The sequence below is a fragment of the Lipophrys pholis genome, assembly GCF_963383615.2.
Source record: "Lipophrys pholis genome assembly, chromosome: 1".
NCBI lineage: Eukaryota > Metazoa > Chordata > Actinopteri > Blenniiformes > Blenniidae > Lipophrys > Lipophrys pholis.
The window spans coordinates 43860765-43886303 of record NC_137635.1 but is presented as its reverse complement, the minus strand read 5'-3'; the positions used below and the strand labels follow the sequence as shown (position 1 = coordinate 43886303).

The 25539-nt window shown below is 41.4% G+C and overlaps 3 protein-coding genes across 16 annotated transcripts; 2 read left to right on the top strand and 1 right to left on the bottom strand.

The window, feature by feature from the left end:
- Positions 1-141: 141 nt before the first annotated feature.
- dnajb4 (DnaJ heat shock protein family (Hsp40) member B4) lies at positions 142-5484 on the bottom strand. The gene is made up of 3 exons (XM_080476426.1): positions 4994-5484; positions 3233-3813; positions 142-1907 (listed from the first exon to the last, which is right to left on the bottom strand). The coding sequence occupies exons 1-3, from the start codon at positions 5202-5204 to the stop codon at positions 1677-1679; spliced, it is 1023 nt and encodes a 340-aa protein (XP_080332552.1). The 5' UTR covers positions 5205-5484; the 3' UTR covers positions 142-1676.
- A 2216-nt stretch (positions 5485-7700) lies between these two features.
- Positions 7701-13813, top strand: slc25a24l (solute carrier family 25 member 24, like). Of its 2 annotated transcripts, XM_080477381.1 has the most exons (11): positions 7754-8032; positions 8107-8233; positions 8671-8758; positions 9322-9433; positions 9531-9689; positions 10980-11117; positions 11212-11322; positions 12872-13039; positions 13108-13246; positions 13336-13564; positions 13668-13813. In XM_080477381.1, the coding sequence occupies exons 1-10, from the start codon at positions 7910-7912 to the stop codon at positions 13521-13523; spliced, it is 1353 nt and encodes a 450-aa protein (XP_080333507.1). In that variant the 5' UTR covers positions 7754-7909; the 3' UTR covers positions 13524-13564; positions 13668-13813. The 2 variants fall into 2 exon arrangements, with proteins under 2 accessions (XP_080333508.1, XP_080333507.1); XM_080477382.1 differs by having other exon boundaries at positions 7701-8032; positions 13336-13812.
- A 638-nt stretch (positions 13814-14451) lies between these two features.
- fubp1 (far upstream element (FUSE) binding protein 1) lies at positions 14452-24640 on the top strand. Of its 13 annotated transcripts, none has more exons than XM_080462885.1 (20): positions 14452-14585; positions 14978-15068; positions 16301-16336; positions 16435-16471; positions 16551-16597; positions 16674-16745; positions 16831-16888; positions 17517-17679; positions 17766-17864; positions 17988-18083; positions 18165-18267; positions 18513-18752; positions 18862-19022; positions 19109-19260; positions 19667-19743; positions 20337-20462; positions 20781-20855; positions 21317-21379; positions 22395-22552; positions 22781-23731. In XM_080462885.1, the coding sequence occupies exons 1-20, from the start codon at positions 14493-14495 to the stop codon at positions 22787-22789; spliced, it is 1956 nt and encodes a 651-aa protein (XP_080319011.1). In that variant the 5' UTR covers positions 14452-14492; the 3' UTR covers positions 22790-23731. The 13 variants fall into 13 exon arrangements, with proteins under 13 accessions (XP_080319011.1, XP_080319013.1, XP_080319010.1 ...); XM_080462884.1 differs by having other exon boundaries at positions 14461-14585; positions 14978-15101; XM_080462879.1 differs by lacking the exon at positions 22781-23731 and adding an exon at positions 22629-22768 and having other exon boundaries at positions 14461-14585; positions 14978-15101.
- Positions 24641-25539: the final 899 nt, after the last annotated feature.

The window sequence follows — 25539 nt, the reverse complement described above, 5'->3', positions numbered from 1 at the left end:
CCCTGGGTCATGCTGAGTGATGTGGCGTCCCCTGCTGGGAAAATGTAAAGGCCTCTGTTGGCAGCTGAAAGTGAGCAGCTGAGGGCACACAGCTATATTTACACACTCATACTTTTGCCATTAGTAACTTTAAGCGTTAAACCCAGCCAAGTTATTTTTAATTTTTGATCTTTGCACATCAGAAATGTAACCGTATATCTTTTACAACAACAAAATATTCACATTTGACTATCAAAATATAGGTTTTCTTTCATTTCTCAGGTGCTGCAGAGAGCTTCCTCCGCGTAATAATACCACGCGGGCTATAAATAATCCGAAGCAGCACGACCAGTTCTAAATCAGTCATTGTCATTACACTGTCTTGTATCATGGAGCAAGTTTCCATGTCCAAAAGAGCTGAAAAAACAAACAGCTCATGTGGAAATATTTATTTTAAAATTCAAGTTTCAAGATCCTCACATGTAAATTTCTAAAAAGCACACATTGCACCAGTTGACTTCATTCAGCCAAATTTTCTCTTGAATAACTTGCACGCAATAAATAAGACTCAAAGCCTATACCAGTTCATGGTAAAAGAAACACCTCAACAGTTTACAAAGGGTCAGGAATTCATCTCAATGACAGCAAAATAAATGTACGGTTTGTCAATGATGTTATCCCAGGCTATTTTGGCACCTATAGACTCATTCACAGCCGATTAATTTCAACGCACAAAGAAAGTGATTGCAGCAAACGGCCAGATAAATCAAACGTGTACTTTCAGACATCAACCATTCAAACCAGCGGTTTTCAAAGTGCAAGGGTGTGCGTTCACAGCAGGACTTGGAGCTGGGGCGGGTATATATATATATGGTATATTCAGGGGGTGATTCGTGAAGCTAAATCAAGGGGAGTCCTGTTCCCACCATACCTTATTGGGATTTATTAAAAGAAATTATGATGAAAAACGTGAGTAAACAGAGTTTAACTAAAACAAGTATTTGCGAACAAGTGCTTAGGTTTCATGACTATGAATACACTCACCAGCAAGTAAGAACCGGCAAATAGCGTGTGCCTGATTTGGCTTTTTGTCCACACATCTCACTTATGTAAATTATATCTTTTTAGAACAGAGTCATTTAAAGTCTCAACAAAAAAAAATGGCAGCTTGACGAAAGACAAGACATAAAAACAGCAATAAAGCTGAGTGTTTACTTGTGTAGATATAAACATTGATGTATGAGTTAGTTGTACCCTGCTTTCCTTTTTAAAATATATAAATTATCAAGCTTTTAGTCAGGTATACTGAGGAATTAGCCTTGATCAGGATAATGATTTTCATCCCCACCTATTTCAGCATAAAGGACACATGGACTGATATCCCTACGACCCCCCCCCCCCCCCCCCCAGCAAATTGCACTCTGGGTAAATCTAGATTTTCATGTTCATGTTGTCTGAGGGGAAGGTTCATCCTGCTACACTTAGAAAACCCTTGATCCAGACAGTCTTTCACTTACACTTGGCAGCATGCATGGCATTTAAAAAAAAAAAACATCCAAAAGCTCAAAAATAGAAATTGCACATTCTTCAGCTGGGGTCCATCTGTGAGCTGTGGGGACTGTCCTTCGGAGTGTCACTGTATTCAAAGGGGAGAGAGAGCCGTCATGCCACTCTCGTTCAGTTTGCATCCCTTTCTTCTAAGCGGGCAAATGTCGCTTCAGGACGTCCCTGGCGTTGGTGGGCAACGACTCTGGAAAATTCACGTCAAACTCCACCACCAGATCTCCTCTCTGCTCTGGGTTTTTGGGGAGGGGCAGCCCCTGTCCCGCCACAGTTTTTCTCATGCCGGGCTTGACGACGTCTGTGATCTTCATGTTGCACGTGTTGCCGTCTATCGTCGACACGGTAACCGAGCATCCACACAACGACTGCAAAGTCGAGAATAAGAGGTGTAAGAGAGGATCAGCAGGAGAGCAGCAGCCCACACATGAGCCACTGCAGGCAAAAATAACCTTCAAATCTGCTCAGAGGCTGACAGACAGGCTAAAATAATAAAGATATCAACCAATACTATTAATATTCACTGCATGATGGTCCAGATTGGAAAATACACAATAACCAGACTTAGATTACACTCTTTAGCTGAGTAGTCATGCCTGTAAAAGACAAACTAATCAACTCGGAGTATTTAAATCCCAGTAATGAACTGTTAAAAACAGATATGACTCTGTTGGGTTGTGCTGGATTTCCAAGTCTGTTAGGATATATGTGGGAATTCGTTCACAGGAATGTAATTTACATGATGTCATAAACATGAAATAGTTTTTGAAGCGATCGAACATACGTTACGGAATATGTGAATGCATTCTACAAAAAAACTGCAACTGATGTTTACAATAGTTAATAATGTGCAGGATCTTTCAGTTCCTGCAAAACTGTTTTAACAATTAACGCACAAGAACTGGCATTTGGAATTTCGGCAGCTATTTAGCTGTAGAAGTCTCATCAACTACACAGCAGGTATTAACAATATTTCAAAAACCACTGCCACTTAACTATTTGCACAAAACAAACTTTACTTAAATGTGGCAAAAAGCTTTCCCGGGACTCTCACACACAAGAACCCTTTAAAAACAGTGGTTTTTAATAATGAACAAGTCTGCTCAGATCGAATGACCCAGCAGTTTGATCCGATTTGTCTTTTTAAATTCTCTCCACAGGCTGATGAGAAAGATTAGGTGTGATAAAAACATAGCAAACTGTCATGCTCATATATATTCAACCCTATGTGAGTAATCAGATGCATTATGATTGAAGAGTCTTGTTTGCATAGAGAGAGCTGATCAGACATTCAGAGATGATTCGCTGAGATGTATTACTGCGCGCTGGGGAGAGTGGGAGGAACCATATAAGTACATCTTGCACCGTGTGCACGTGGGAGGCCGTCGCTTCTCCCTGGGATGTGGCTCCAATTTCTCAATGTTGATGATTCAGGTTGCGTAAGTGCACAGCCCAGGTGTGTGTAGCTTTGTACTATGCTCATTCACTATCCCCGTGCCGTCTAAGGAAACAACTTTTATTTGAGGGTACCAACAATTTATTTTTTTGTGATAGGGCTTCTGTGAGTCGAGCTGCAGGCTTTCAAGCGGCACTCTCAGCTAAGTGTGAAACCTGTGTGACTAATCCCTCCATCAGACTCTTATTAATACTACGCTCAGTCAAAGTGGGCGTCGAATAACGGAGAGCGTCTCACCTGTCGTAGGCTCACACGAACAGGATACACGATGTTGGAGCCCTCTCGCCTAAAATGCGGGTGTGGTTTGTCCTTGATGACGAAAACAATGTCGGCAGGAATGGTGTTGGACGACTCATCTCCCTCCCGCGGGAACGTGATCTTGGTTCCCTCTTTCCAGCCCCGCTTGATCTCGATAGTGAGAATTTTGTCCTCATTGCGCATGGTCCTGCCGTCTGGGTTTAGCCTCTTGCGAGAGATTTTCATCCTCTTGGTGCAGCCGTGGAAGACCTCCTCCAGGGTGACCCTCAGTTCGTGGATGATGGCCGGGTCCTGCTTCCGGCGCTGCTGCCCTCCGAGGCCGACGTGGCCGTCCCGGGGGAAGCCGTTCAGGTTGAAGCTGGTGAAGGAGCCGAAGGGGTCGTTTCCGTCCACCTCCATGTCGTCGTCATCTCTCCCGTTGGCTTTGCGTCCAAAGAACATCTCGAAGGGGTTGGCGCCCCCAAAGAAAGTGGCGAAGGTGGCGTGAGGGTCCCCGTGGAAGGTGTAGGTGAAGTTGTTGCCTTGTCCATCATTAGTGGGCCCGCTTCCTCCCTTAAGACCTAAATGAAGCATCAAGAGCCATTCAGCAGAGAGGAATCATGACTGACACTCAACAGCAACTGGCATGAAGGAATCAATCTACACCAAGAATGCAGTTTAAGGCCGAAAGGTCTGTTCCACCATTACACAAGATTCTTCACCAAAATGTACTTTTGGCCCAAACTATCCGCAGCAAGATGGCTGCTTGAGGGAAAATATTTTAAAATGACTGTTTATGAGTGTCAAACTAGTGAATTGTGATGGTCATAGTTGCTTTCTTGTGTGTTAGAGTCAAAACAAAAAGCAAATTGCAGTTAACTGCAGCTCTATAATTACTTTTTACATACTGGTATGAAACTTAGCAGTGATATAGTGGTTAATACTCTTCACTCACAATGACAATATCCTTAATTTGATTCCCAGTGCAGAAGCCTTGGAATTGTGTGCGTGTGTGTTTGTGTCAGACGGGCGACCTGTGCAAAATGTTCCCTTTCTTTTGTCATTTGTTCACTGGGATCCTAAGTTATATAAAGTGGGATGCTATAACTGTTTTAAATTGTTCAGTTCAGTCATAACAGTCCAGTTCTGACAGTTTTAGGAACAAGTGATAAAAACAACACAATGGCTAGCTGCATTTTAATGTAAGCCAGCATTCGGGGATTAAACCAAATTATGAGCGAATGTCTGCGCAATTAGTGCTAGAAAATGGAAATCAGTGTTTACATTTTCACAGTATTACCCATTATTGCATGTAATGGTCCATTCAGTCCCTCAATCAGCCTTTAAAGGGGCCTCATCAAACATATTCACACGCGTTTCGATGGCTTATAATACATTCTTTTTTCTTTTTTTTTTTTAACATACATTGACTTATACATCATGTCTCACACCCAGAGCCACTTCATGAGGGTGTAAAAGAGTAAATATGATCACTTTTTCTCTCCTGTTCTTCGGTCGAATGTGCTGTCTCAGTGGAGGCATGTCTTCTGGTTAAACCGACTGGAAAATTTATGCAGTGAAGTAATCCTCACAGAATAAAAAGCTGCTGAACAGCTGTTTTCAGGGCATTTTTTTCCCTTTTTTTTTTTCTGGTAACAGCGTGTGCTTTGAATTCAAGCCAATTGTGTTTTCCACCCAGTCATCCAGCTCCACAGCAGGGTTAAAGCACAAATCAGCAGGATTAATAATACGACACCTTACCTTCTTCCCCATACTGATCATAAATCTCCCTTTTCTTAGGATCACTGAGGACTTCATAAGCCTCTGCGATTTCCTTGAATTTCTCCTCGGCGGCTGCAGACTTGTTTTTATCCGGATGCCATTTCAGCGCCTGTTTTCTGTAGGCTTTCTTTATATCCTCCTCGGTCGCACCTTTAGAGATACCCAACGTTTTGTAGTAATCTTTCCCCATTTTCTTTCCCCCCTCAACCTGTGCACTGAGCTGTGAATCAGAGAGATGTGAGGCTGGAGACGCGCTGGCAGGCTGGCCTGGCACTGCTCGACGGATGGTTGTCACAGCAGACTGACAAACAATAAGCGGCCGCAGACACACACACAGTGCGGGATGAGGACCATTTAGAGGGGGTTAGTCAACGCCGTGGACCCTCTGTTATTTATCCGTGACTGGATGACCCTCTTTAAATAGACACAGCTCCCTCCTCCCTTGCATCTATCCACACAGCGCCAAAGTCAAGCTGCGTAAATGCGCACGGACTCTCACTGCTTCCGGTTTTAATGGCTCAATCTGCCTCAGAAATACAACGGGATAAACTACATCTTTTTTTTTTTTTTTCCCTATGGAATTTAAATGCCCTGTTCTCACCCTGAAATCTGATATACTCAAATAACCCCCGCAGTTTAAAAATACAGTATATCCACCCATCAGTACCACTTTATCCAACTGAGGATCACTGAGCTCTGGATGTGAACCCTGACAATAAGCAAAGGCAAAGGACACATAGAAAAGACAATCGTGCTCATCATCTTAAATGATTCTGAGTGAGGTACCTAAAGTACCAAGACAAAACTCCATGCAAGCACAGTGAGAACATGCAAACTACCCACTGAAGGGTTAGGGAAGTGGAGTCAAACATAAGGCCCGTGGGCCAAAATCAGCCCATAAGAGGCTCAACACCAGCCCGCCAAACCACCCAGCCAACTGTCAAAAAATCAACACGTTGATTTTTTTTTTTTTAAGTAGCAAACGCAACACAGCACCGAAACCCGAGCTGAAATATCAGTGACGCTGCCATGAGAGATAGCGACCTCATTGCAAGAAAACTAGCCTCAAATCCAGGCCAGTTTCCAAAAATTTGCATAATGGTGCATAAATTCAACATGTATACTCAGCGCCACAAAAAAACAACAACTTTAAAGTCCAAATTTAAAGGTTATTTTGGCAGTATTTTGCCAGTCTGCCCCTTGCAAGACGAAATTGGGCTGTATGTGGCCCCCTGAACTATAAAAAAGAACTGTTTGATAAAATAACAAAATTAACGTAGAAAGTACTCTGCCCAAATTGTGACTTACCTTTAATGACATTGCCAATAGGAGGCACTTATTTGTTAAAGAAATATAGAGAAATATTTTGGTTAAAAGGATATTTCTCAAAAAAAACCTTAAACCTTTGGAAAGTTGTGGCAAGTATATGTTTCTATCATCAATTATAAAAACAGGTTGATAGTCTCTTTTTTTTTTTTGGTGTTTTTGTGCTAAAAATGCCATGCCCCTAAAAATCATTCCAATAATATTTTTTCCAAACCAAGACAGTGATTTTATTCTGAAACTTGAGCTTTTTGCAATGATCTCCTCTAACTTGACGTGCTGTGGACTGAAAGCCAGCAGCTCTTTCTAGAAAGTCAGTGCTGAGGTTCGTCATTCACTATAAACAGCGACCATCCAGGTGAAGGGAGGGGAAAGGTCACTTTAAAAAGTCCTCTCTTGTTTTGTCTGAGTTGAACGTCATCATAGCAAAACCGACACCACCAGAAAACACCAATATCTAATTTAATAATGAACTACCATTTTACACTTACAATTGCCATTTAACCTATTATACAAGATAAATTGGTTATTTCAGATGACACTGAATGTGATTGAACGAGAATTGTCCCAAAGCTTGCCAGTGTGTCTCTTTCCAATTTGATATGTCATCTGAAATCTCACTTCAGATTGATCGGGTTCCAATTTCTCAGTCTTGCATCTATTTTTGGTCATTTGAGCCTCCATGTGGTGGTTTTATGCTTCTGTAGTGTATGTGTGGTGTACTTGAAGACACTTACTTTACCTTTTAAATGAATACATTTCAATTATCTATTTTACTTACAACAGAATCTGGTGCTTATTACATAAAACCAGCATATTTGACACTCAGTTGTTAAGAAAGCAACTGGTAGGAGTCTTTTATTGCCTCCTTTGTTAGTTTTCTCGCTTGTTGTTCCTTGATCCTTTAATTTTAATGGGAATGATTTCATACAAGCCAATTGGAATTCTTTCCGCTCTTGCACAGTGTTATTTCTTGTAAATCTGTACTATATGTATTCCAAAATTTTGTGCAACTAAAGGCCAAGAAAAGGTAAAAAAAAAATTGGGTGCAAATGTTGCAATTAAATATGGTAATTTAAACAAAAGATACGTGAGCGTAACATTAAAAAAGAATACTGAAACGTGCTAATTTGCATTTTTATGTCCCCCAAATTATCTGCCTCAATATAATATCACACAGCAAACCAGAAGATTTTCTTAATGCGTTCATGCCCAATTTGTTCTTTTATATTTGAAAGTCATTGGAAATTATTGTCATAATTACATCTCCCTTACAGTCCACAGTGTTTACTCAGTATTATTAACAGACCTCGTTAAAGTAGTCTGATGGCAGTTCCTCTGCAGCCGCAGCGCCCCCTGCTGCACCAATCAAGAACGACATCTCCCCTTCAAAGCTGCTGGGATCCGTTTCTCTCTGCATTGTCAATGAGTCAGCGTCGGTGCAGAGCTGCAGCGCAATCATCTCTTATGATCACCACTCTATTGACTTTATCTTTAAATACTATTGATGCGGATAACTATTCTTGAAGCCGCTACCGCTCATTGTGGATTTTAATATTCCCTGCATGGACCATGGACCAGTTCCGTGGCTTGTTTGTGAAACTGGACCAGAACAAGGATGGGTTTGTGTCGGTGGCAGAGCTGCATGACGAAATGAGGAAGCATGGGATCCTCTCAGCAGAGGCAAAAGTCCAGGTGATTCACATATTTCTTCTCATCTACAGCTGTCATTGATTTAATTCATTCACAATGTCTTTCCTTTCCTCTAGAATATCATTGATTCCTATGACACAGACAAAGATGGCCTGTTGGATTACAAGGAGTTCCTCAGTTATATGATGGACAGAGAGAAAAAATGGAAAATACACTTTGATGACCTTGACAAGAACAAGTGTGGTGAGTTAAGAGAGTCCCAGCCCTCGATGAGATATGTTTCTCTCATGAACATCAACCAAAGCGCCATAGATTTCCTTCTGCAAACACAAATGCAATGATTTCATAATACATTTTTAGAATTATTCCTTTTATTTAAGCTTTATATTAACAAAATACTTTTACTACATATGCAGTAACTTGCGTTACTCCACCTGGCCCTTTTTCTTTACAATATTAAAGTTAATTGTGTTGAGCTGAATGTGTTTTCAAGGTCGAATAGAAAAGGCTGGCAGGCACATATGAGATTTGTTTATGGTACACAGTAGGGCTCTTCAGTGACCCTTGCACTCATAACGAAACCTTAAGCACAGCCAACGCTTCATATGTCTGCAGGTGATAAGAAGACTCCTGCTGAACTACTGTCTGTTTGTAATTTTGTGCATTTCTTCTTTGATCAGGGGTGATTGACCAGGAGGACATCATATGTTTGTTTAAGGAAATAGGAGTGGTCATTTCAAAGCCGAATGCAAAAACAATTATACAAATGTAAGATTTCTTTGCCCACTAATTCTTGACTCTGTTGTTGATTTCAGTAATACTTAACTGTGTGTGCGATAACAAAACAAGTGTAACTGTGATGGCATCACTGCACAATGAGATCACGGGACACAACTCCTTAATTTATGATTATTATTGAAACATCATGCTGAGTGATGGTTTCTGGGTTCAAGAATGTTAGTCCAAACTTAACCTGGAAGTACTCAATCTACATTATCAAGTACATACAGCATGCAATGCAAACCAAGCATAATCATCTGTTAATACATTTTGCATGCAAGTTGGTTTAAACAGTGTGATTATCCCTGTCATACTACTGAGTCACTTAGAAAAGAAATGCAAGTTTAATATTTCAATGTCTCACAAGGATGCTTAGGTTTGCAGCATCTGTCTGGTGATGAATGAATGAATACTCTCTACCATCACAAATTAATCAAAACAGTGTGTGATTCTTTGGGGAAAATACCACTAGAATGTGTTTTAACAACATGTGCAGCCGGACAGAAACGTGTTTCTCCTGATTAAAGAAATGGACTATTCCCTGTTCACAGGATGGATAAAGACAGTTCAATGACGGTGGACTGGAGTGAATTCCTGCATCACATCATCCTCAACCCCGTGGACGACATCGGGGAGCTGGTGTCATCCTGGAAACACAGCCTGGTGAGATCTTTACTGCCAACAACTGGACTGGATGCTGGACTTTTCATCAACACAACGATGCAGGAGTTTACCAGACGGGATGTTTGTCCTCCTGCAGGTTTTCGATGTTGGAGAGAGCCGCGCGATGCCCATTGAGATGCCCGAAGAGGCGTCTGGTTTTAGTGCCTGGAGGACTTTTGTCATGGCAGCGGGACTGGCCGACGCTGTATCCCGGACGGTGACAGCACCCATAGATCGCCTTAAAACCCAACTTCAGGTCAGCCGCATATCATTTTGTCTGTTCGGTGCAATGTATGGGAAATTGCTTAGTTGCTGTTGTAGCTACAAAAAAGATAAGTCTAATGACCAATTCACTCAATCTAATAAACTACACACACGTCAACAAATGTACTAACTGGTGACAATGAGGAGAAGTGAATACTTATTTATAATTTGAACGTCTCTCATTTTGCTGCCATGAGCACTGAGTTAGTTTGAGATTAATGGGCTGCTGCTACTCTAATAAACAGGTATTACAGTAAAAACAAAGAGCATGACAGAGAGTAACAGATGCTCGGCAGCTCTCTCGGTGTTTTCATTTACAACAAAAGTGACTAGTTATATCACAGAAACTCCAGGAAGTCTAACAGCATTACACGTTTTTAAAATGGTAATCAGTTACTAGTGCACTGGATAAAATGCCTGCAGACACCTTAAATAGTGAATTTATTGGATAAAAAAATATTGCTTAAAGTGATACTTCACACACACCTCAACACACTGGATGAAAACATAGTTTTACACAATGCAATGAAGTTCCTAATTGACCAGTTTCTCCATATAAAAAAACAATAACACATGCACTTGTTTAAACCTGATTTATTTCTAAGTACAGTAAAAGCCAATTTTCTATCTGTGTGTTATCGGAAAGTTTAAAATTTTACCAAATACAAAGAACATTTACAATAACACGTCCTTTTCATTGATTATTGACTATGTTTTTGGCTGTTATGAAAGGCATTGAGCTGAAATGATCTCTGGGAAAGAATAGTTGAATAAGTTATGAATTCAGTGCATGTCCATGAGAGATTTTCATTAGAAAAATAGGATCTGATTTTTTTATTTCTAACACCAAAGATCAGGAAGGAAACGGTATCTAACCATACTGGAGATCACATGGACACATGGATGTAAATCATACTCACAAAATCTGGTTAAGATTGATTAAGATATTGGGATAAAATATAGTGGCTTTAAAAAAACAAAACAGATATAGTTCACCCAAAACCTTTAAGAAACTTCATTTGGGAGAAAGAGGAGGAAAATCTAGTCAAAATATGACTAATGGCAAGTAAAAAAAGAATTGTGAAATAATGGTGTGAAGTTGAACCACTGTCCAAGAAGCAGTGGATATATGTAATGGACACGCTTAAACACAGACTGAGATTATAAGACACACAATTCAATGAAAAGTGAGGACAATTATGTGACGATGTTACTAATCAATAAATGAAAACCTCACTTATAAAAAAAAAATAAAAGGAATGATCTCTGGTCTGCTCCTCAGGTGCACGGATCCAAAGCTTTCTCTCAAGGCTTCCAGGAGCTGAGGGCGGGCGGTGTGCGGTCCATGTGGCAGGGGAACGCCGTCAACGTGCTCAAAGGAACGCCTCAGTCGACACTGCAGTGTCTCATCTACGCTCAGGTGAGACGCAGCAGCCGCTCGGGGGTGTCCGGCTTTAAATATTCAGGAGCAGTTTCCTCTTTCTAACTAACGAGAGCTGCTGTCCTCTGTGCAGATGAAAGTTTACACCCAGAGCAGGACGCAGGAGACTCTGACGGTGCAGCAGCGCTTCGGCTTGGGCTGCGTCTCCGGCGCTGTGGCCCACGCCGCCTTCTACCCCTTAGAGGTATCAGAGATCAGTGGCAGGTTGGAGTGCTTTAACGTTTCTGTCCTGTCCTGTTTTGGTCCGTACAGTTGAATGTTATTAATGTATGGGTTATTACTCACTTTTCACTCTTGTCCTAAATAGTCAGAGCAAAAACTCTGAGGATAGTGGTTGTAACGTAGTTTTGGTCCACGTAGAGTACTTCATAAGTGGAAGTGTAATGGTTGCATGCTTCTACTTTATTTTGACGTGCTTTTATCTACTCAGAACCAATTTTTGAGGCTTATACGTGCTTTTATCAAGACGGACTAAATCCCATTTGTGACAGAACTTTGTGTGCCGCAAAGCAGATCAATTGGCAAAAAGAAACATCCGTCACTGTGTTTTGAATCGCATTATCCCTTTGTGAAGAAAATTATAGGCAAATTATAGGTTGTTTGAAAGCACAAAGACTTGTTATTTAAAGCTGTGAATAATTTTAGAAGACCAATGACATAGCATGAATAATTTAGGTATGCACACATATTTATTTTTCCTCACTGTGTGACATCAAACTCAGTTTCATCACTTTTAGTACTTTAAAGCAAACATCCATCCATCATCTATGTTTTGCACTGCTTTATCCAGCTCAAGGTCTCAGAGAGCACATGGCTTCTAACCATGATTAAACCCCAGACTAGACCAGGGGTGTCAAACATAAGGCCCGTGGGCCAAAACCGGGAGGCGAGAGGCTCCAATCCGGCCACCAAACCACCAACCAAATGGTAAAAATTTCAAAGAAAAAACATTGAGTTTTTGACACATTTCTTAAGAGTAGCGGAGTCATGAGCTAAGATGGGTTTTTTGAAAATAGAGACATTTTCATCATGTATCTTCTGCACCGATCACAGCAAAGAAAAACTTTCAAGTTTAAATGTAAAGGTTATTGTGGGACTATTTTACCACTCTGGCCCACTCAAGATAGGCTGTAATTGGCACCTGAACTAATATGTGTTTGACACCCCTAGGCTAGACAGTTTTTTTTTTTTTAAATCCTTATTATTACTATTTCTATTATTATTACTAGCTTACAAAGGCCTGAGACCCCATATAATTTTATGGTTGAACTGCTGTGTCTACCTCGTGAGACTATTGGGTAGATAGCTTCTGTTTTTCCATGACATGCTTTAAAATGAAAGCTGACTGAGCTCTTGCTGTTCAAATGGGTCAAATCACCATCTTCGCCTGACTCACTTAAAACTACATGTGCTAGGAAAAAAAGTAATTTTATCCTTTAACCTGAACGTTAATGCTTCCCTCGATGTTGTCTTTCTGCTGTGGTGCGACGCTGTGCTTCGTTCATCACCATATTTTTTAAAATACAATGTCTGTCTTCAAATCAGTGATTGTTCCCCGTATATTTTGTAAATTGATTGAAATGTTATTATTTGCTTGATAAGTTATCACTGTCTCAAGTTTGGCCTGAAAAATCTATATTTGGTAATAAATATTTCCTTCAACCACATGAATCTGTATTGAAATGTACCAGTAAAGGCTTTGTTTGGTGATTGCCCTTTCATCTCCCCGACAGGTGTTGAAAGTGAGGCTGAACCTGCAGCAAGTAGGGACTTATAATGGCGTTGTAGCCTGCGCCCGATCCATTTACAGGAACGAGTCTATGTCCTCCTTTTATCGAGGATTCAAGCCAAGCATCCTCTGTATGATCCCTTACGCGGGTGTGGAGTGTGCAGTTCATCAGGTGAGGCAAACACTAGTACAGTCGGGTGCTTTTAATCTTGACATATTCTAAATGGCTTTCTCTTTCAGTCGATCATATCCTGGGCAAAGAATGATGCAGCCTACAACAGTGACTCCCAGCTGTTTTTCTTCAGTTTTGTGGCCTTTGCATCTGGACAAATGACCAGTTACCCTCTGGCAGTTATCCGGACGCAGCAGCAAGCGCAGGGTAACATCCGTTATTTCTTTGAGTACTTTGAATTTTAACAAGTCATCTTCAGAAAATGCTGACTCATCATTTCTCTGCCTGTTTTCCAGCTTTCAGCTCAGATTCGCAGCCAGCCTCGGGTGTATTACGGGGACTCATTGGGATATATGAAAGATATGGATTTAGAGGATACTATAATGGCATGGGAGCCAGTTTTGTCAGAGCTATACCATGTGCCTTGATGAACTACACTCTGACAAGGAAATTTGAAGATGTGTTTTCATCTATGGAGTCTTGAAGTACACACAAGCACAAACACACATACAAAATACTTAGACTGTGAGTTTTTTTTTTTTTATAATATATTTGTTTATGTTTACTGAAATAAAGACTAATCCATGAAGTAATGTACAACGCCTAACATACTGTTTTATTATTCTAGGACTATGAAACCAACACAATGGGTCGGCTGAATGCTGTAAAGGGCTCATGTTCGATGTGAATCATTGTGCAAACTGGCCCTTATGATGATCATTGTGAATAAGATTGTGATGTAACTGTATAATAAAGTGCTATTTCATAATGCTTCAGGCATTGTTCGTGTATCATTGACAGAGTGGATTTGTTTCTTTGATAAGACATTTGACAAATCTGATCATATCTAATTGCTTCAAATAAATGTTGTTTTGGAATCTGAACCACAATAATTAAAGAAAAACGAATTCTGAGAACAGATGTAAAAGATTCTGTGTTGAGCTAAAGGTCAATACATCTTCTCTTCTGCTTAATCCTGTGCAGGGTTGTGGGGCGCTGGAGCCAATCCCAGGTTGATGGTAGGGTACATTCTGGACAGGCCGCCTGTCCATCACAGGACAAACAGACAGACCAGACACACTCACATTCACACATAGGAGCAATTTAGGGTGATCAATTAACTTCACAACCGTTTTAGGACCATGCAATTCTGAGGTATTGGACCTTGCAATTTTTCACTTTTCGGACTATTAAAGGTTTATCTTTTACATTTGCTGCTTGGAAGTAGACACGCATCACAAAATACAAGAACAAATTATGTGCTTTTTACAAAGAGAAATCCATTGAATCTACAAGAGCAAGCATAAGCAACAGCGGAAAGGAAAAACTCCCTCTTTAATCGTCCGAAAAACTGAATTATCGCGAGATTTAGGACATTAGCTCGCGAGTTTTCCGCTCCGCCCCCCGCGAAGAATCCCGCCATCTTGTAGCGAGCGGCCGAGGAGCAACGGATATGGCAGACTACAGCAGCGTGGCTCCCCCGTCCTCTAACAGCGGAGGCGGAATGAACGACGCTTTTAAAGACGCTCTGCAACGAGCCCGACAGGTAAAAACACCTTCAGATAGTTTAGTGAGAAGAACATTCTTTGGAATGCGTTTGCCCGTTATAGTCCGCCGTGTGAGCTCGTGGCTAGCTCCGCTAAGCTAACTAGTGACGAGCAACGTTGCACCGCAGGGTAGATAGAAAAATCTGAGAATACAGCCATCGTAGCTGAGCCCTCGGACAAATCATAAAATAGTCCAGATTTATCCGAGCTTTGATCTGTGCTGATACAGTTAAGCGAGCCCCCTGCAGTGAAATCTGATACTCTTCTTTGTTGGCGCTGACTTCCGGAGAGAAGTAAAGGCCGCAGGCTGTGTGACTCCTCAAACTCTGGACTACGAAGAGCGAAAAAATAAAATCACCTCAATCGTTTCCTTCTTCCTCTTGTTGCTCAGATCGCAGCGAAGATCGGTGGCGATGGCGTTGCGGGACCCCCGTCGAACGAGTTCGGCTACGGAGGCCAGAAAAGGCCCCTGGAGGACGCTGGTGGGTATTTTCCCATGCCTAACCTGAATATCGGTCAGTGGCTCAAATCGATTTCAATGCAAGTCTTTATAGTTAATGCTTGCCTGCGTGTTTTAGTAGCAACTAAACTGTATTTGCCTCTATAGAAATGTTCCTAACTGAATATATACTGTTTAAATGACTGTGCATATTTATCAGTAACTCTAACATTCTGTTCATTATTACTAATCACATAAGCAGCTCATTGCCCTGATGTAGTAGATAATGCTTTTTAATTGTGGGCATGTGCATAGAGTTGAATGATGTTTTCACTGTTTCATTTTCCGCAGCTGTTTGAAAACTGATCCTAACCATGTGTTAGTGTTTAGACAGTGTAGGAATTAATTGCCAAACAGGTGGACAATGGACAATAGTATTGGATTATAAACCTTAATATTTAAGTGTAAAAGCTCGGATGTAAAAACCAGCTTGTCACCACTGATACCTAGCATTATTTCAGCAGTGGAAATAAAAAAAATGTGGCTCTTTATTATTGATGAAATAGCACAGATGTAGTATAGTTGAATCTCAATGCCAAAAAATGCTGCAAGAGTATGAGTCTGACCAGTAAAGCTATTCTTGTGCTACTACTAGCTTGATTAAAGACAACTTAAAGTGATTCAACTCATTGTGTGTACACACAATTTAGAAATTTTGCTCCTTGAGCTCCATTTGCTGCACTTTTGCTGGCTGTATACAGCAGGCAACGACAAACCTTGAGTCACAAGGTGTTGTCCATCTGAAATAAGATAACCTGTTTATTTTTCTTGCTCGGTATAACTTGATATAGGCACCTCCTCTGCTTTCCTTTTCACACTCATCAAAACTTTAATGTTTACAGCTAATGGTTGATAGTTTCAGAAAATCCTGACCTCTTTAATCCCACTCATCTGTTATAAAGATTGAATTAAGCAGACTGTGTTAATTGATTTTCCAGTATTGGTTTAAGCAAATAAAAGCTCTTTTGAATCTCCCATAAACTAAGCTATTCTCCAAAAATAATTTAACTTTTTAACTATTAATTTCACAATAAGGTGTTTATAGTGAAGAAATGAAAGGAGTGTCCTTCAATTGTTAGTTTTTTTTCTGGAATTTCAAGTTATGCTGATGACTCAGTTTGATATGTGTAAATTGTGATTGTTTGACATTGAAGAGCATTGATAAGTGTGGGTATAATGAGTCGTACTTATGCTGGCGATTGTATCGTGTCACAGACCAGCCAGAGTCGAAGAAAGTGGCCACAAATGATGGTGAGTGACTTTTTGTCATCTTTATATCTGTAATATTCAACTGAAATAGATAGAGAATTGTGGGTGGGACCATTTTCATTTTCTACATTTCCCTTTAGCCTTTTCTGCCATTGGAGGAATGGGTGGCCCTCCAAGGTAGGCATTCATTTCAATACTTACTTCCTCCAGTTTGCCTTGGACTATTGAATTAAATCATTTGTTGTGTCATTCTCAGGTCAACATCGGAAGAATTCAAGGTTCCCGATGGGATGGTTGGATTTAGTAAGTTTCTATTCGAACAGTAAACCATGAAAACACAATGTTCATGATGTTGGGATTAAGACATTTCGTCTTTTAGTTATCGGCAGAGGAGGGGAGCAAATATCACGTCTTCAGCAGGAGTCTGGATGTAAAATACAGATCGCACCTGGTAAGCTTGCTTTGTGGCTCGTACTGGATCAACTCAACGGTTCTGAAGGGTTTCATATTTACATCTTCCTCTGTGTGTCTTACAGACAGTGGAGGAATGCCAGACAGGTCGGTCACACTAACGGGGCCGCCAGAATCAATCCAGTAAGTGCTCCTGTCTTTGCAATTGATTAATATTCTCTTAGATGAATAGGCAATCGGAAGGACCCCCCCCCCAAATAAAGAAGGAAAAAACAGTGCTAAAATCCTAAAAAAGAAAAGAAAGAACCCAGACCTTTTAAACTCTGAGCTTAAATTCTTGACTTCCACTTTAAATTCTGTAGACATGACCAGTATTTTCCAAATGATGTATCTCAGTTTCTTCAAAAATAAGGCTTGATACTTCAGTCCAGTGGTAAACTCTTGTAGACCAAACTATAAATGGTCTTCTAAAACTGGCCAACACTATTTCAAACAGAAATCAGAAATTAGTTATTTAATGTAGACACACATTCGTCTATTATTTTATGGTATATATTCTAAAACCAGACTCTCCGCCGTTCAAAACACCCTGATTCATTAATCTACATCTCAATTTAGATTTATTAAAAAAAACAAATAAAAACCTGCACCCTTTGTACTAGACCTGACTACACCAGAATAACGTAGACTTCTTCCCACTAGACCTGGCTTTTTTGAACCAAGTAGTCAAGGATTAAAGTTGTACTCTGTAACGTCATTTTAAAATGATTATGTCCATTTCAAATGGTTAATGTTTGTTTTTCCCAATCAGGACTGCAAAGAGACTACTAACGGAGATCGTTGAGAAAGGCCGACCTGCCCCGGCCTTCCACCACAACGACGGTCCGGGAATGACTGTTCAGGAGATTATGGTCCCTGCCACCAAAGCTGGACTCGTCATTGGGAAGGGAGGAGAAACTATAAAGAGCCTTCAGGTGAGTGCTCAGTTAAAGGGATACACGGAGGGCTAACGTTTTAAATTTTCACCCGCCAAAACACCAAACAACCTCTCAACCTGCAGGAACGAGCTGGAGTGAAGATGGTCATGATCCAGGACGGACCCCAAAACACAGGCGCAGACAAGCCACTGCGCATTTCAGGAGAGCCTTTCAAAGTTCAGGTGAGCATTGATCCATGTGACACGTTTACCATTAAAGCCAGGATATGCGCATATATTTTAAAATCTTAACTATTTAAAATGGCTTCTAGTCATGTTTCATGTGTTATTTTTTTTCCCCCACAGCAAGCCAAAGAGATGGTTATGGAGCTAATCAGAGATCAGGGCTTCAGGGAGCAGAGGGGAGAGTATGGTTCTCGCGTCGGTGGAGACAGCTTAGACGTAAGTATCTGAGTCATGTTGTGCCGTTTGACTGGTTTTGGAGGCAACATCTTAAGAATGTGGTCCTGTTTGTCTGTGCAGGTTCCCGTCCCACGGTTTGCAGTTGGAATAGTTATTGGAAGAAACGGAGAAATGATTAAGAAGATTCAGAACGATACCGGCGTCAGGATCCAGTTCAAACCCGGTCAGTGGTCAGAAAACAGAAGAATTGTCTGAATTTATGTTGAAATCGTGTACGGTCAATGATGAAAACTCATGCACCACGCTGACAGCCTGATGTATAACCCCTAACCATGAACTGAGACCTGGACACTGATTATTACAGGGACACGCTAGTGGAATAGTTATTTTTATAAATGCAGTGATGTACATTTCTTGAGTTTTGATCTCGGTGATAGAAGCTAATTGTCACAATTTCCTCACTTCCAGATGACGGCAGCACGCCAGAAAGGATAGCACAGATCATGGGTCCCCCCGACCAGGCCCAGCATGCAGCAGAGATCATATCTGACCTGCTGAGAAGCGTCCAGACTGGAGGCCCCCCAGGGCATGGCGGGGGCAGGGGGCGTGGCCGCGGGCAGGGCAACTGGAACATGGGCCCCCCGGGTGGTTTACAGGAGTTTACGTTCACCGTCCCAACCATGAAGACTGGCCTAATCATTGGAAAAGGTGGGCGGAGGGACTGAGTTTATAATGAAAGCAAATCAATTTTATTAGGTGGAACTTGCAGTTTACTTCCTGTTCCTTTCATTCATGCACACATGTGATCTTTTTGCAGGCGGTGAGACAATCAAAGGCATCAGCCAACAGTCTGGAGCTAGAATTGAGCTCCAGAGGAACCCTCCGCCCAACGCTGACCCCAACATCAAGATGTTCACCGTCAGAGGCTCGCCCCAACAGATCGACTATGCCCGGCAGCTGGTGGAGGAGAAGATCGGGGTGAGCTGCTGAGAATGTGATTGTGAAAGGTAATCCGCGGAAATCTTTGGAAAATCTTTACTAATTGTTATTGTTTCCCCGCACAGGGTCCAGTCACCCCCATGGGTGGTCCACACGGGCCCCCTGGTCCACATGGAGGACCAGGCCCACATGGTCCTCCAGGACCTCCTGGACCGCCTGGTGCTCCCATGGGGCCATACAATCCTGGACCGTACAACCAGGGCCCACCAGGACCACAGTAAGTCATCTGACGATCTTAGAATTCACAAGAATATTGACACTGGTTCCCTGATCATGAGTCAATCAGAATCAAAGAATTGTTTTGGTATGCGTGAGATTTGGTTTAATCATTTTTCTGTGGTGAGCCTCAGTCTTGGTCATAGCAAAGAGCTCGAGCATAAAGGGGAAGCTCAAAGTTCAGCCGCCACTCAAATTTAGTGAAGCAGAACCGGTTGACCTGGTGTCACCGCCTGAGTTGGGTGTGTTGATGCAGATGCTTTGAAATGCAGTGAGCTGCAACTTGAACAGAAGCTTTAGATTCAAGATGGCAGCGTTCACACATTTCTGCAAGAATTATTATAAGCAAATGTTTACTGGTTTTATCTGATATATGGAGAGTTAATGAGTGTTTGTTCTCTCATCAGTGGTCCTCCTGCTCCCTATCAGCCTCAAGGATGGGGCAATGGTTACCCACACTGGCAGCAGGGACAACCAGATCCAAGTGAGTGTTTGATTTATCCTCTGTCTCAGCATAGTTCAACAATGTTTAGTTGTATCTCAAAAATGCCTAAAATATCCCCGAAAAGTCAGTTTTTTAATTAATACTAAAAGCAAATATCTTTGTGAAAAGTTTGATTGTGTTCTATATGGCTGCTCCTTAAAAAAATAAAACCAATATGAAAGTTGGTAATATTTTAGATGCAGTCATTATGATTTTCATGATTTAATAAAAACTACAAAGGCTTTAAGTATTTCAGTTGTTGTAATGAATTTGATATGTGTGATTGTATTGGCTGTGCATAGCTCCTCTCATCCTTATTTAAAGCGTGCTGCAAATTGAGCAAATGAGTTTTTTTTCCCCTTTTTTTTTCTTTTTTTTTTTTTTTTTCCCTGGACCAGGTCCGGAGCGATGCTGGCCATATTAAAAATAAATAAATAAAATAAAAAGTACATATTTCAGGACTTGTATTGATCCTGTCTTTTTGTGCTGGTCCAGGACTACACAGGACAGATTCATAGCTCAGTGACCAATAGGAGCAATGCTCAAAGTCTGGTTGCGGCTTACTTTAAAGTAGCGTCTTTTGTGGTTCTCAGATAAAGCCGCAGCCGACGCCAACGCAGCAGCGTGGGCAGCATACTACGCTCAGTACAGCCAGCAGCCGCAGGCCCCCATGACCCCGACCAGCGGCGCTCCCGGCACGACTCAGACCAACGGTCAAGGTAACCGGTGCTCTTAGCGTCACTCGGAGCCGGGGTGTGCGCTTCATGTAGAGGAGGCAGAGCTAGTCCAGAGTAGCATAGTCGATCATTGGTGTCGTGTGGTCACCTCTAACTGGTGTCGCAAACTGAAGCTGTTTGACCTTAAAATGGTTTTGCTTTCGCAGAGCAGCGTCTTTTTTTTTATTTTATTTTATTTTTTTTAAAACATCTTATGTTACCCCAGGGCAGAGTAGATTTCCTCCTCAGCCCAGCCCAGGCAGGTGCAGGACAAACTGCTGAGAGTGATTCACTAATTACAAGTACCGTTCTTTTTAACAGGTGACCCACAGGCTGCAGGTCAGAGTGGACAGGCAGATTACACCAAGGCCTGGGAGGAATATTACAAGAAAATGGGTATACGAACGTAGTTTCAGTGTACACCTATTAACACAAGGCAGTCTAAACAGCCACCGGATCTCGAAGAAGCTTCTTTTCCAGGTCAGGGCGTTTGTCGCCGTGGCTTTTCTGCCGTGGAGCGTTCCCATTGTGCCTCCACTTGGGTTAACGTTTGAGGCCTGTGCTGTTTAGACTGCAACACTTTCATGATCTGCAGGACTGAGCCGTCGACACAGAACCACCTTTTTTTTTTTTTCTCAGCTTAGAGTAGCGTATTTTCTAGAATATGCCAGGGCTTCATCCACACTGACGACAGAGGCGCCATGAATGTCGTTACTGTTGTTGAATGTGTGTGTAAAGTTAAGTGATGACCATGTGCGACTTGTGGGTTATTGTTGGCAATGAATGTAGGAGTTATGTTTGTGTTTTGTAGCTTTGGCCGAGCAGATGCGTTGACACGAGCCTTCCTTTGTTTACAGGTCAACAGAATCAGCAACCTCAGGACTACACAAAAGCCTGGGAGGAGTATTATAAGAAACAAGGTGAGTCTTCCACGTTTGACATCAAGAATGAATTTAATGAGCCCTTTGCCGACACAGTCCATCCATCCACCTTCTGAAGGAGAGGTGGAGCTCCTCCTTAATGTGGCATTTAGGTGTACAAAACAAGTAAAAAAGCAAGAAAATACTGACTAGGAATCATGTCGAAGTATAGGGACATTTTGGCACTGCTTTTAGAACCGTGGCTGTAAACAGGTCGCACATGTGATTCAAATTTTTTTCCAAATCTCAAATATAATTGGCTTTGATTACTTTTTGTTTTGTTTACATGGAAACGAAAGGCACATTGAAATGTTACGGTTTTCCCTCTGTTTGGTTGTCCTGTAAACGTGGCCTAAGTCTTGAAGGAAGGTTGGACTGTTTTATCTAAAAGAGCTCTTTGCTGCATCTGCTCATGATGAGAATTCCTGTCACTCGTGGAGTCATTTTAACAAAAAAAGTGAAACAGTTCAAATGGAGGAAAAAACGGTAAACTAACTGACATTAAATTGCACCACTTGATATTTTAGAAAAAAATGCAATAAAAACTAGACTTTTGTATAAATTGTGAACACATTAATAGATGAGCTGTTGACCTTGTTTTGAAAGCTTACTGCATTTGGACTTGATAAAAAGTGACGTAGAGAACATTCACATTGTGTCTCCGCTCTGCTGTATTAACGAATCAGTCTTTGTGAGATGGAGGGAATCGGTGAGGTTTTTCGCCAGGCTTCATGTCGTCTCTGAGTGATGAGTGTTAGGGTGGCTGTCTCTCTCAGCAGCCCTCTGTGGAGTAGAGGTGCTGCTCACACAGCCGCCCGACATAAAGGCAGAAGGTTTCTGACCTGCCACCTGAAGACATTGGTGGTGGGTTCGTTCCCCTTCTTACATACGGAACCTAATCTGAATGAGTTCTACACGAGACTCGCTCATCCCTGATTGTGACTGGAAAAATGTGCAGAATTCTCTTTCCTTTGTTGCGACATTCTACCAACACGGTCTTTGCGTCTGCGTCCAGGTCAAGCAGCGCCTCAGGCCACAGCCGCTGCGGCCGCCTCTCAGCCGGGGGGCCAGCCGGACTATAGCGCTGCCTGGGCGGAGTACTACCGGCAACAGGCCGCGTACTACGGCACGGCCAATCCCCAGACGATGGGCGCCGCGCCACAAGCCCCTCAGGTACACGCCCGCTGAGAATCTGCTCTCCACATTCACATACTCAGTCCATTTTTACCGTAACCACTTCCCCCCACAGGCTCCCACAGGGCTCCAGTGACCTGCAGCCGCCTCACTAACTAAAAAAAAACCTTCCTCCCGACACAGGTGTTTTTATTTTAAATTTGGGAAGCTGCGTCCAGTTTCTGCTGTTAACATGCAATGTATCTTCTATGTATTTCCTCTGCACAGGGCCAGTAATGTGAAGTGGACATAAAGTAAATGCTACATTGTCGAAACAAAATCCTTTGTTAAATGTTTGGATGCAGACGCCTTGATGAAGATCTTAAATTTCCTTGGTTTGAAAGTGTTTCACACAGATGGCAGATTACCCGGCGAACACGTCCTCCGATTATTATTTTTTTTCTTTCTTTCTTTTTCTCTTTGTTTTTCTTGTAAATGCTTTGTTTTTAGTGAGGTAACTATACATATGGTCATTCCAGCCCTGTATCTACATTCAATGTGATTAGAACTCATGTTTATTAAACTGTAGACATTTCCATGTAAATCATCTCAGTTTTAAAATGCTATTGCCTGTTGTGTTTTTGCAATAAAACAAACTGAAACCTCCTGTGTTGGTAAGTTACGGTGGTCCTAAACCTGAATGAATCCCTGTACGGTTGTGTTGATATGGCGGGTGGGCAGAGGGAGTTAAATTGCGGGTGTTACAGATTGATTGTCCAAAAAGAAAAGGAAAAAAATCGGCTAACTCCAAGTTGTGCTGTCCTGTCTCTCTCCAACTGTCTCTAAAGGCTCGTAGATACTTTAATGCACACGCAGTGATCCAGCAGCCGTCCGTTGTTGATAGACTTGCACTTGTTTTCACACTTATGTTTTTTTTTAGCTGTAGAGAAAATGTTTGTCATCAGGAAGTGTGTGTGTGTGTGTATACGGTGTCTCATGCATTAACTGCGTTGCTGGTTGCTTTGCTGACATTGTCGAGGTAGTATGCACTGTGTTTTGCCCTGATAGCCATTTCCTCCTCCTCCACAGGCGAGTTTAGACAAAAAACAAAACAAAAAAACAGCGGTAAGCAAGCATTCTTCTTCACATGTTCCTCATAAAACACAAGAAATGTTGCATATATTTTTTAGTGTTATTCCATCGATTTCCATGCTGTTCTTTTTCCCAGGACAGTCGGGTAAAAAAAAAAAAAAAGCAAACTAAAAAATTATTGCCACTGAATGGAAATACATGCATTGAAACGTTTTGTCATGCCCAATTGTGAACTAACTCACATGTATAAAATATTTTTTAAATGTTTTTTTAATATAAAAACATTGCTAAAAAGAAGTCACGTTGTTTGCTGTGCCCGTTTTTGTTAGTGTTTATCCAGTATAAGAAGGTAGATGTTGTAGGGTCGGGGGTGGCTAAGCAGTCTTCATCCATCAGTTGAGCCCTCCTATAATGTAAGTACTGACCTCTGAGAAATCCTCTGCTCCTTTTTGTGATGCTTCATGAATTGCAAATATAGTTCTTTTTCTCAAATATTGCCATTTTCCCCCCATCCCATGTTTGTGGGTAAGTATGAATTGTTCTGAGGACAGGCATAGCACTTGAGATTGTGATGATTCTTGCGCCACATGTTTCTGAGATTTATCCTTTGTGACTGCATAACATCCAGAGTTGATATTTTCTTCATAAATTGTGTGTGTGTGTAGGTAGCATTTCCAAACTGAGGGTTTTGAATGTCAGCGGCTGGTAGGAACTGTTTAGGATGTGGGATATTTCTCTGCGTTGTGATTTCTCTGACCTGCTAAGTGCCATTGTGTAGTCAATGTTTTTTTTTTTTCCCTAAATATATAAAAATGCCATTTAATTGCAGCATATAAAATTCTTCCAGCGTAGCATGCTTTAGGTTTCTGCTGATCATTTCTAATGTCCTATATGAGCATGATGTTGAATGCGATTAGTGGAAGTGCAAGCTCAGTATTCATGATTCTTCTGTTCTGAATGAGCACTGTTTGTGAATAAGGCTGTTGATGTTGAGGTAGAAAAAAAAAAAACGCAAATTATAATTTCTTTGCATTTTTCACTGATGGCAAACAGTGCGATTATATCTGATCTTTGCAGTGTCGTCCCTGACCTTGCACCTTAGGTTCTGCTGCAATAACACAGGTAAGCACAACCTAAGGAAACCAGTGTATTTCTTCTTTTTTTATTGTCCAGTGACATGACCAGTACACATGCAAATAAATGCTTACCTGTGTTGTTAGAAATGTCCAAGATATTCATGAATGAACAGCCATTTTTCCCCCCCGCCCTAATAAGATCTGCTTTCATGAATGAACTGCATGACACGAGCTGTATTTCCAAACTTAGATTTATTTTAACAAAGGAGGAAATGTTGTCATTGTGGTATGTGCATTATATTTTATAATTGGCTTTGATCTTTGCACTCTGGTAAGTTGTGTTTTTTTTTGACAGCGACTGTATTGATGCTGTAGATTGGATTAAAAATAAAACTGCATGCCATGTTGCCATCTGCTAGGGTTAAACGTTTAATTTTTTCTTTAAATGAGTGATCTCTGTCGTGGTGTGAATCTGCCCTCACGTGCAGTTTAAAGTCTCTTATTGAAACGCTGCTGCCTTCACTTCTTGCTCACAGTGTTGGAGGATGCTGCAGGCTTAGGTCGTAGAATCAGGCCGTGTCGTAGTTTGTCCCCAAAAGGAGGAATCCTTTGAGTCAATCCACTGCTGAACGTAGACCGTTCAAGAGCTCCAGTGATAAGGTAATTAAAAAAAGAAATGATAATCAAAAGAAAAAGCAACGCTATAAAATTCTGTGATCTGAATTGTTGGTCAGATACATGTCTTTTCCAAACCATGGTGCACTATGGAGTTGTCTGATGGTTGTTCTCTCTCTCTCGCTTGAATGCCTTCATCAATAACCTTTTAGTAAACAGGAAATGTGCTTTAGAAAGTTGGACGAGGACAGGAACTGTTGTGTA